At 49.6% G+C, this 12,358-nt stretch overlaps 1 protein-coding gene across 2 annotated transcripts; it reads right to left on the reverse strand.

Annotated features, from left to right (window-relative positions):
- Positions 1-6,674: 6,674 nt before the first annotated feature.
- On the reverse strand, positions 6,675-11,085 carry LOC102719739 (fatty acid desaturase DES2). Of its 2 annotated transcripts, none has more exons than XM_006647730.3 (2): positions 10,937-11,085; positions 6,675-8,395 (listed from the first exon to the last, which is right to left on the reverse strand). In XM_006647730.3, exon 2 carries the CDS (start codon positions 8,389-8,391, stop codon positions 7,222-7,224), a length of 1,170 nt encoding a protein of 389 aa, XP_006647793.1. In that variant the 5' UTR covers positions 8,392-8,395; positions 10,937-11,085; the 3' UTR covers positions 6,675-7,221. The 2 variants fall into 2 exon arrangements, with proteins under 2 accessions (XP_006647793.1, XP_015689348.1); XM_015833862.2 differs by having other exon boundaries at positions 6,675-8,398.
- Between the last annotated feature and the right edge of the window lie 1,273 nt (positions 11,086-12,358).

Consider the following 12,358-nt stretch of genomic DNA (forward strand, 5'->3'; position numbering starts at 1 on the left):
CGCTAGTCATGTTTTTATATGTTGGCACGAACAAATGGAATAATACCGGGAACAGGAAAAAAATAATGGAAAATGGGGAATACTCATTTTATCCTATTATGTTTAACACATTAGGCACTTAGGTGGTCTACTCTATTGAGGATCAAATTAATTAACTTAATATTTGGTCCTTATTCCAAAACCGGCCAGGCCGTGTACCATGGGTGATTGGTTTCAGTATGTCCGTTAGCCCCTACTAAGTAGACAAGCTGCAACCTAGTTTCCATCCTCCTGAGGAAGAGCATGCATACTGGAATATGATTTCAATCAAAACTAGCCCATGCAAATAATGTACAAACATGAATGAAATGTGTCCGGACATCGCAACTTAAACCAAAATCTATATGTATTATAGTTTCTAGACAAAAAGATTTAAAGGGACGATACAAACATCTGCTAGCATTTGATCTGCTAGCTAGACACATGAACCCAGCTGGTTTGGTTCGGATACAACAGGAAAATGAAAACTAAGAACGACCATTTGCTAGCATCTGATCTAGCTAGGTTTGAAAGTTTGATTGAATCAGGAGAAAATGAAAATTAAACGAGATACAAAAATATGTCCCTTGATGCTAGACTAGGTCTAGAAACTAAAACCACCCGAGAGAGGCTATCACGCCTCTTGCTAGTTGCTGCCGGCGGAGTTGCTGCCGGCGGACGAGACGCCGTCGGCGATGTGTACCTCCGCCGCCAGCGGCTCCTCCCCGTCATCAGCCGGCGGAGGAGCGGAAACACCATCAGATGACCCCGGCGCCGGCGCGGGACCGCCGTCAGATGCCTCCTCCGCCGCCGGGCTGGCTGGCACCGTTCCCGTCGCATGGAGACCGAGACCGAGGAAATCGATCTCCACGGGGAGGGTCCCACGCCAGCGGTGGGCTGCCCAGAAGGCGAGGTTGGGCGAGAGGGGCACCATCATGCCCCGCGCCCGCCGGCCGCGACGGATCCTAGCCCGCGCGTCCCTGCTGTCGCGGAACGCCGCCGCGCGGAGGACGGCCAGGCGCGCCCGGGGCGTCAGCCCGCCGCGCGCCCTGGCCCTCACGACCGCGCGGTAGTGCCTCCGCAGGTGGGAGACGACGCGGCCCCGCGACGGCCCGTCCAGGCAGTAGGGGCAGCAGCACCTGGGCAGCGTCACCCCGGGCGGCGGCGGCGGCCGCGCGTTACTCGACCCGGCGCTGCTGATGGATCCGCCCATCGAGCGAGGCGTGAGCTGGGGAGAGAAGAAGCGTGAGCTGGAGAGGCAGCATGCATGGCGGGTTTATATAATGCCCGTCCTCCCCAAACGGGAAAGATTTTACTCGCTGAGGAGGACGCAGCCATGCCGCGCGGATTCTGATTCCGTCGTGATTCTCTCTCGTGCCAGGTGCCGCGATGTCGCACATTTTTTAAACCGACCCACTTTTCGGTCGTGGGCCAAGAGAGATTTTGGGCCATTTTTTCCAGCCCGTGTGCAAAGCGCTCTGGGCTGCGGATGCGGAGGTTTCGCAGGCTGAGGTAGCAGACGGCCGAGTGTGCGTAGCACGATTGCGCGACAGGCCCGAATTCATCCGTCCTCATGTGTGAAACGCGTCGGTCGCTATTGGATTGAGACAGTCTTGCCCTACTCTTTTTTTTTTTTAAGAGTACAGCTCAGGACGCACACGAACATATATTATAACACATGTACACACGTGCGCGTCTCTACCACACGCTTAGAATTTTAGGATGGACACAAGTGTGAGGGGAAAAATCCACGGTAAGACGCGCGAGTTGCGATCCCATGGAACGAACTCGCGTGGGTTGCACGCACGGCTAACCACTCGAGCTCTGCTCGGTTCGCAATCTTACCCTACTTCGCCTCTAAAGCATTGGATGATACATGGCCACTATATCTATGGAGCTCATAGGTTAGTCAGTAAGTTTAAAAAAAGTTGCGTTAGAGGAACTATTATCCCTCCTAGTATGGGTCTGGCTCATGTGCACCTATTTTTCAACAGAAAAACTACGGTACGAGATTCCGTACCGACGGGACAGGTAAGTGAAATTTTTTTCTTATCACGTAACGCGTAGTCCGCGCTTTATCGCTCCGCTGCTCTTCTCCGTGCTTTTGCGCTGCTGGCTCCCCCGTGCTTTTGTGTCGCTGGCGTTGTCTCCCCGTACCCACACCGCGCTGCTCCTCCACGCTGCTCGTCATCGCTCCTCCGTGCTGCCTCTCATATTGGTGCTGATCTCCACCCGCGTTCTTCATAGTCATCTAATTTATAAAGTATCATATGGTATCATCCAGTGTAAAAATTATAACATGTGTATATATGCTGAAATTAGGTGATACCTTCCGGTATGATGTGATACCATAAAGTAACTACTGATACCAAACTTTATACTGGATGGTACCTGATGGTATCATCTGGTATCATATGATACTTGGCGATACTAAGTGGTATCAACAAGTATCAATATGGTATCGTCTAGCGTAAAAATTATAACATGTGTATACATGCTGGAATTAGGTGATACCTTCCGGTATGATGTGATAACACAAAGTAGCTATTGATACCAAACTTTATACCGGATCATCTGGTATCATATGATACCTGGCGATACTAAGTGGTATCAACAAGTATCAATATGGTATCGTCTAGCGTAAAAATTATAACATGTGTATACATGCTGGAATTAGGTGATACCTTCTAGTATGATACGATACCACAAAGTAACTACTGATACCTGATAGTATTATCTGGTATCATATGATACCTGATGATACTAAGTGGTAACACATCCTTGCTACGGTTCACATTCTTGTTTCAATTAGAGAAGGTTTCCAACTGTAAACATAATACTACTTTTTAACACATCGATCATAGACATGTCAGTATGAAAAATATATGTGAAAAGATCTAACACAGACATGTCAGTATAAAAAATATATATGAAAATACATAACAATGTCATCTAGTAGTAGCTACTGATGGCTATAGACATGGGGCCCATAGAAACAAATATATCAAGTACTTGTATAGATATGTATGAGGCATATGGTTTCATTCCCTGCCTCGAGTTGTTCGCTCTCTATAAAAAAACTTAATAATGTATAGTGTAGTGAGATCTGGCAAAGAGAGTAGAAAAGTTCATATTTGCTATTGCTCTCACTCTCCTCCTTTCCACGCGCAACAGCAGCAGCAGACAAAAGCCAAAAGACAATGCCACCGGGGAGGGGGGAAGTGCTCTGGAGGAGACGTGTGCGGGGATATGCTTTTTAAGTTTCACTAATCTGTCCTGTGCGCACGGGATACCGTGCTATAGTCTCTCTCTTTTTCAAACCCATCTAGACTCACCATCTCCTAGTCTATCCCTAGGAATATGTATGACCCATTACATTATACCTCAAACAAGTGAAACAATCTTATGTAGTAATGCATTGTATTCAAAACTCATAGACTAGATAGATCATCCAAGTGTATTCTTCTCTATTGGTATTTTAGTTGCAAGCACAGCTAGATGCATTGCGTTAAGATATGATGCAAAGCATAAGAATTGATGGGAAAGCTGCAACTAGCTAGAACATGCGAGTATGATGGCACGGTAGAAACTTGACATCTATATACTTTTTCTCAAAAAAAAAAACATCTATATACTTCAATAGTGCCTCCGCGGGTGGGACACGACACGACCCCGCGACGGCCCGTCCAGGCAGTAGAGGCAGCAGCACCTGGGCGGCATCACCCTGACGCCGCGGCTCCCGTGGCGGTGGCGGCACGTCATTTGTAACAGCGCGGGATTACTTATCTCTAACGAGTTTTAAGTCTTATTTCTATCGGGTAGGGGGGTTTTCAGCCTTATTTCTATCGGGTAGGGTCCCGTCACTTAATAATAAACATCTCAATCGATTATAAGATCATCTGAAGGGATATTATCTTAATCGGACCGAATCTACGCCTCAATCGACCTGACGCTGCCGCGGGCGAGGGGTGTAAGCTGGAAAGAGAAGAAGCGTGAGCTGAAGAGACAGCATGCATGGCGGTTTATATAAGGCCGACAGCATGCATGGCGGTTTACATAAGGCCCGTCCTCCCAAACGGGAAACATTTTACTCGCTGAGGAGGACGATCCCATCGTGATTCTCTCTCGTGCCAGCTGCCGCGATGTTGGACATTTTTTAAATCGACCCACTTTTCAGTAGTGGGCCGGAAGAGATTTTGGGCCATCTTTTCCGGCCTGTGTGCAAAGCGCTCTGGACTGCCGAGGTTAGAACGAACCAGCCTTTTCGGGTAGCAGAAGCCCGAGTGTGCGTAGAACGATTTTGTCATAAATATAAAATATTGAATTTAACCCAAAAAAGTGTAAAAAATGAATTTGACACAAATATGAAGAAGAAAAGGAAATTTAGACAGTTTAAAAATAAAAATGTATTTGACACAAATTTGTGTTGCGGCATATTTGACACAAATTGAGCTACTTGGGGCCTTGTTTGGAATCTGGCCGATCTCAACGCTTAGGCCGGACTATAGGCTTTCCAAGCAAAGGCCTGGATAAATGGGCCATTTTGAGGCTCATTTCCTAACTTTTCGATGCGGTCCTGCTGGGCTCGCTGCCCGTGCACTTCGGCCCATCGTAATCGTTCGCGTGTTCCTGCTTCGCCGCCGCCGACGGCCGGCCGGCCGGCAACGTGAAGTTGGCTGCCGAGGTGCCGCTTATGGAGGCAACCGTCCGTATGATCTTCTCAGAAGCCTCACCTTGCAGAGCTTGACACGCAACGCGTGCTAATTCGTGGCGTTTTCTTTCTGGTCCTGGAAGGCTGGAGCTCGCACCGTACCGTGCGCCGCAGGCACGAACAGCGAACGCATACGTCGTGCCCGTGCACCCTGACAGGCGGAAAACCCATCTCATAGTATTCGCGAAAGCAAGGGCGTGCTATACGTGGACAGGCAGCAAAGGATGCTACTCCCACGTTTCAAAATGTAATTATTTCTAAAATTCAAATTTTATACTGTAATATAAAGATTTTTCATTGATTTTTGTGATTTCAGCTGTTCCAATCAGCAGAATATAGTAAGTAGACTAAAAATAATGGATGTATTAACTAGCTGAGCTTTTCAGCCGACCTGCTGGAGCGACGTAGCGACAAGCTGAAGATATGCGTCCCTGTTGGTTACTGTGCGCCGAGTGCGTCTCATGCGGATGCAGGGTTGTCTGCGTCGCCGGCGAAAACGATCTGTCGTAGAAGGTACAGTACCGATGGAGGTCCAGGCGATCAGCAGCTATGGTCGTGTTTATTTCTATATGGTTATCTATCTTAGTCGGCATGACTCGATCACGACGTTGACAGGGCTAATTTCAGCTGGAGTTAAGTCTGAACGATTGATTGGAACAGTGCTCCAAATCTCTCGCCTGAGCGTATCTGAACGCCAAAGAGTACATCTGATCAGATATTATGATCTACACTCCTGCGGTGAAGGTTCTTTGCTTGAAGTTGAAGATTGCTTAGCATCAATCCTGCTCCATCAGAAGTTCAGAATCACCTGTAAAGAAATCGCTTCCCCGTGAACATGACACCATCTTATTACACTCGGTTGCGTTAGAGAAGGTCACAGCTTGAAACACAAAAAAAGATCTCAGGTTTGAGATAGAGACAGAGAACGCTGTTCTGATGGGACCAAGCTGCGCCTCTGCCATGCTAGCATGCCTGCAAGAATCATCAATCGTCGTCGTCTCCGCGCAAGAATCTGTGAGACATGACGAGCGTTTTCTTGGCAGCTCGCCACGCATGGGCGCCGTTCGCCGGAGTCCTGTGCCCAGGCAACGCACTGTGTTCTGAAAAGTGTTGCGTACTCTAGCCACCGTTGCCGGAGAGGGATAGACGGATGCCGGCTGTTGCTGTTGCTGATCGATGCAGGCGTGCGTGGTTCTACCAACGTCTCAGCAACTCGTCTTTCATGATATGAGTAATCATAGATGGGGAATACTGTGCTAGCTAGCTCGAGAGATCAATTCTTGCTTGGTACGGCCGTGAGTGTTTGGTACAAACCGCAGGAGCTGCAAGTTGCAAGACAGTTCAGGATCGAAAGCAACACTGGCTGGTCCTCTTCGTCCTTACAGTGGTCAGCCATTGGTTTCCAGGCACAGAGGGACACGCTCTGTTCCAGCCACACAAACGGGATGGGCCTGGATTTGCTGCCGGTGCTCGCCACAACTTCCACGGACCCCCAAAGATAGGACCACGGCACGGCGAGCCGGCATTGTAGCTAGCATGAAGTACGTGCAGATGCAAGGATACAAACCATACCAGATGCAAATGTTTCTCCGCAGCAAGACGAAACACGACGCCATCATGCTGGCACTGCAACCGCTGTACACCACAATTTGTGCGTGGACGAGCTCTTTCCTTTCCAAGCCAAACAATTTTGGGCAAGATAGCCAGCTAAGGAGACACCCCAGAAGACGATGAGCAAAGACAGAACATTTATCGATAAAAAATAATTTATAGATACATGTTCTTTGCAATCTAATAATAAAGACAAAAAAAATTACGATGAAAAACCCCAAACTTAACTTTAAATTTAAGATTAAAAATTTAAATTATAACTCATGAACATATGAAAAAAACGGGGAGATGATGCTAACGATCTTCCGTTCTAAATGGGAGAGACCATCGCAAGTACTCAAAAAAGCTGTCATTCCATTCGACGTTTAGTTATTCCGCCATAAACAGCACAAGTGTCTTACAACAACAAGCAACGGACGGAGCCAACCCAATGACAGACAAAAAAACGCACAAGACATGTCCACACGGACGCCGACCATGACAACATCTAAAAGCGAATAATGGCGGGGGTGCAAAAAGAAAACGATGGAAATAAAACGACCGAGACCCGAAGATGCGGCACACATAAGCGCAGCAGCTGACAGACACATCAAGACTACACAATCCACAGGGATGCGACGCATGCCCGATCCGCCTACTTGGCACTTCGATGGCAACTCTAGCAATGGCACTGCAATAGCCTTCCCTCTGTGCCCAAGTGCCCCTCTCCTATCTTCTAAAGACTAACCATAGATAGATAGATGCATGGATAGATAAATAGATAGATAGATAGATGATGGTTCATGGTTCGATGGATACACTAGATTATCTTCCTTGAATTCTTCTTCTTCTTTGAATTGTTGCTGCTTGGCTATGGAATGTGGTGTTGGGATCTGCAGCAGTTAGAACTTGTTGTTGTACCAGAAGACGCCACCCTTGTTCTCCTCGGACTCGACGTAGATGCACTCCTTGGCCTCGCGCCATGTCGCCTTGGCGACGGGCGTTGGGTCGAACTGGTAGTACTCGCCGAGGATGGGGCGGATCGCCTTGGTGGCCTCCATGGCGTGGTAGTGCGGCATGGTGGAGAAGAGGTGGTGCGCGACGTGCGTGTCCGTGATGTTGTGGAAGACGCGGTTGAGGACGCCGTAGTCGCGGTCCACGGTGGCGAGCGCGCCGCGGAGCCAGTCCCACTCGCTGGAGTCGTAGTGCGGCAGCGCCGGGTGGGTGTGCTGCAGGTAGGTGATGAGCACCAGCCACGCGTTCACGATCAGCAGCGGCACGCCGTAGACGCGCACGACCCACCAGAACCCGAACGCCGACGAGAGCTTGAACAGGGCGGCGCCCGCGGCGACGACGCCGACGTCGGAGATGAAGATCTGGGCGCGCTCCCGGTCGTTGTAGATCGGGCCGTAGGGGTCGAAGTGGCAGGCGAAGCGCGGGTACGGGCGGCCGGAGACGTTGAACGCCAGGTACAGCGGCCACCCGAGGGTGAGCTGCACCACGATGTGCACCAGCCGGCCGATCGGGTTGTTGTACACGTACGGGGTGTACCACGCCATGGCGGACTTCTGCTTCGGGACGAACACCTCGTCGCGCTCCAGCGACCCGGTGTTGGAGTGGTGGCGCCGGTGGCTGTACTTCCACGAGAAGTAGGGGACGAGCAGCGCCGAGTGCAGCACCAGGCCGACGATGTCGTCGAGCACCGAGTAGTCGGAGAAGGCGTGGTGGCCGCACTCGTGCGCGATGACCCACACGCCGGTGAGCACGCAGCCCTGCGCGATCCAGTAGAGCGGCCAGGCGGCGAGCTCCGTCCCGCTCGGGAGCACGGGGATGAGGACCAGCGCGAAGTAGAGCAGCGCGGCGACGATCACCAGGTCATGGACCACGTAGGAGAAGGACCTGATCACCGAGCGCTGGAAGCAGTGCGGCGGGATGGCCTTCTTGATCTGCCCCAGCGTGAACGGCGGCTTGTCCGTCGGCGAGCGCTGCACGCCGGCGCCATTGCCGGCGCGGCCGAGCAGCTTCTGCTGCTCCTCCCGCTCCTTCTCCGTCATCCTGCCGCCGGCACCCATCTTGCTGCTAGCAACAACAATCACAGTCACAGTGATGAGAAAATTGAGCACCAATTGCAATGTTGTAGCGGGATCAGAGGGTGCAATTCACTTCATGAGCAATGTTTAACGCAATAATCCAGAAACATACAAGAACAAAAATATCTTGCAACTAAGCAAATATAGTACACGAATGCAGGAGGAGCATCTAACACAGGGACGGCACGCCCATGATGCGATCCATCACTTTTCTCGATTAAAGTATTAAGTATGCGATAAGTTATTCCGAGCAGCGAGCTGTGGGGATCGCAGCATGTGCAAGCCGCCGACGAGCCCAATGCCCCCCATGGCATCGGTGACATGTTCAGATTCGCTTTCGAGTGCGTGTGTCCTAAAAGTTCACATGTACTGCTACGGATCTGAATCAAGTTACCACTAGATGACAAGACTGATCAACTGTTTCACAGTGAATCAGTTATGACGCTCAGTAAACCAGTCCGGAATGGCTATTACTCCACCCAAGTTTTGTGATGTAGATATATTTGACAAATATTATATGTTCCTCGATAAAAATGTGTTGATAGTTGGAATGCTCGGTTCGCCAATCTGGGCTCTCAAGGATGAGTTTTTAGATAAGAACTGTCAAGTAGAGATACCAACCCCAGAAACGTGTGCACAAGGAATTTATCACTCATTTGTGGGAAAAGTATTATAGGAGTATCAAATATGATAAGATTATTAAATACAGCCATACAAATGGACGGTCAAATATAAGCCATATATAGTCATCCAAAGGCATCGTCATATCCTAACGAGTGGTCAATTTTGACGATCAAACACACACTGAGAAGTTTCCTCTACTCTTAAAAAGACATCATCAATCTTTGCAGAATAAATGACCACTTGCCCCTGCAGTTTGGTGGAACAGTGTCAAGACATTCGTGATTACCAGGGGTCAAGTTAACCAAGTGCACTGCATGCGTTTATTAGTATAACGCACATGCCATTCCACTAAGCAGGCAGCTTCATGTGCTCATCTCACTTAACATGGAAGGTACACGAGCCTAACATTTCCTACTGGCTGCAGGATTGTGGCGTTCAGCTATCCTACTATCTTGTATACCCATTAGACGGCAGTACTCGGTTTGATTAGGATGATTGCTGGTTTGCTGCTGGCCTTGTGTTTGTGACTTTGTGTCTCGAGGGATCAAGGGGAGGAGTTTGGAACCGGCACATGCAGCTCACAGCAGACAAGACAGCCGTGCTGCGGTGCCCGTGCATGCACTAGTGTGTGGTGTGTGAACTGCGTAACAAACTGCAAGTGGTGGTATGCAAAACCAAGCAAGAGGCGATGGGCCAGATCCGCATGTTATCTACGTGTTTGTTCATTTCTGCATGTCCAGCTAAGTTATCTCTGGCGGGAATTGACCACAAAAAATAGGGCAGGATAAATTGGTGAGACATGCCGTCAGGTGGGGCTGGAACGCAGCGCCACCGTGCCGACCTTTGCAGGCTGTGTGACCCCCTGCACTTTTGTAGCTTTGCGACGGCATGCAGCTGCTGCCTGACGCTAGGCATATGGGTTCCAGACGACGTTGCTGTAGCTATTTCGTACAGGGAACAGTAATACTTTGCCGTTTCAGTTTGTAGGGGTGCAGGTGCAGCTCCAATGTGTCAAGAGGCAATCGCCGCCGTCCAAATGCAACGAACGGGATCTGGCGGTGGAGCGAAGTGGGGATCAAGGTGCCTTTTGCTAGGTCAAGCAGTCCCCCGCCACGGCCGGGCGGCGGCGGCGGAGGCTTCCCGGCGCGTGAGTGCGATGTGAAAGAAACGTTTTAAAAAAAACTCTTTTTATTTTTTACCAAATCAAATTAGTGGCATCTCCAACCGCTGGGAGCACGAGAAGCATATGCCGTGCACTGTAGCCGGCTAGGTTCCATCGACTAAAAAAACAGATTTTTTATGTAAGAAACGACGACCGAAAAATCAAACCTTTTTTTCCTGAAAGGTTGTCTATAAATTTGGTCGTCGTCTCGTCAGCGTCGTGACTCGTGCCAATGCGGAGCACCACGCCACGAAGCGTTGAAAGGCGAATCCCAACATGGAGGGACCAGAGGTCATGATACAAGCATGCAGCCAAATAGGCAGCTTTGAGGGGTAAAGGTAACAGCTTTTATCACAAGACTATTGTGAATCACGAAAAGTCTTTTGCAAAGGTTCCTAAAATGAATTGCAACGGAGATCAACGCACAGAGCCACATAACCACAATGGAGTACCACCAGATTATCGGCCTTCCAGTAAATTTACAGATCTATCCACGACACACCAAAATCCTAGCTTCGTGGTAATTTCCCTGCAAGAACCTACCATACATCGAAAGGTCCCACCAATCCCCATTTCCCAGCACCTAGACGAGACCAACACAAGCTCAGCTGTTCTATCCCCAATCCAGCACCATTTCTCCCCCAGAAAACACCCTCCACGAGGTAAAAACAACCCAAAATCACGCAGCAGTTTCACCACGATGGCGCGGGAGGAGGAGCTAACGCGGGAGCGGGGGGGCACCTGTTGGTAGTTCCACGGGAGCGGAGGGGCGGCGCGGAGGCAGATCGGGGGCGACACCGCCCTTCCCTTCCGTCCTCCTCCTCTTGTGGTGTGGAGGAAACGAGTGGTCTGCGCAGGGGAGGGAGGGGGAAGGAGGAAGGGGGGTAGTAGGCCGCCTCCGAATCCGCCGGGTCGATGCGCTATTTAAAAGCGGGGGCTCACCCGCTGGCGCGTGGGCCCGGCGCTCAGGCAAGGCCGGGTGGGGTGGGGGCCACCCACCACGTCGGAGATGGGGAATCTCGCGCCCGCACACGTGTCGCCACCTGTATCGCGCGCCGGGGGCGGCCTCGGCCACGGGATCGCGGCGCGGGGGGCCCATCGGCCGTCCGTTGCGTCCATCCGACGGCGGGGAGCGCCGGGAGGGATCGGTGGGGGATATGTGTCGATGTGTAGGGGTTTTCCGGGGGCATTCTTGCGAGTCGCGAGCGACTCGACAGGGGTTTGGTGGTGACAATCAGACACGCCGGGAACGGGTAGACCGTATACCTGTACGTGATGGATACGAATATTTGTCCATACCAATTATCGGTGGGTGCCACGTATCCACGGTATACCCATTTCTTCATCACTGTACATATAAATTATGCAAACAATGGAAAAATTAGATTTAAATAAGCTACTTATAGATTAACTATCAACTATAATACTTTAAGAGATTTAAATATAAATTTAATTTAAAATAATCATATCACAGTACAAGATATAAATCACTGCATTCGTCCCAAAAATCATTATATTTTAGTTTATGTGTCCAGCGTTTGATAATCCATCTTATCTAAAAAAACTTTTAAAAATTAATCACGAATAAAGTATACTTCATATTTTATCGTCTAATAACAATAAAAAGTTTAATCATAGAAAATTTTTAAATAAAACGAAGAATCAAATATTGTATCTAAAAACTAAAAAATGTACTTATTTTTAGGCGAAGAGAGTAGAGTTTAGGTTAATTGCATATATTAAAATATTTATGGATTAAAAAACTCATATACCGATTAGATTTGACGGCTAAACATACGAACCGAGCATGGACGGAGGGCCAGTGGCTACCCACACCCATGCTCATTTACTACTCATCAGGTACGGATTTTAACTTAGTAACATACCAACAATATAAAATAAAGATCATACAGAGTTTATACCCACGGATAAATCAATGATCGGGCGTAATTGACATCACTTTGTCGAGTGTCAACAGGTTCGGTCGGTCGGAACTCAGGACTTATGGACGGTCGACGGCAACCGGAGCAGCTCGCCGTGGATGTCAGTGGCAACATCGCTGGGGCGCAACGCTAGCGATGGAATCGGTGTTGGATCCGGGTCGGCTTCAACGGGAGAGAGCGGCTGGAAAAGGGGATCGGCTCGGCCGGGTCCGAGCCAGAT

Source organism: Oryza brachyantha, chromosome 2 (genome assembly GCF_000231095.2).
Source record: "Oryza brachyantha chromosome 2, ObraRS2, whole genome shotgun sequence".
Lineage (NCBI taxonomy): Eukaryota > Viridiplantae > Streptophyta > Magnoliopsida > Poales > Poaceae > Oryza > Oryza brachyantha.

What these genes read in the sequence shown, in the direction of transcription:
- LOC102719739 (XM_006647730.3), bottom strand. Translation starts at nt 8,391, where the DNA reads ATGGGTGCCGGCGGCAGGATGACGGAGAAGGAGCGGGAGGAGCAGCAG.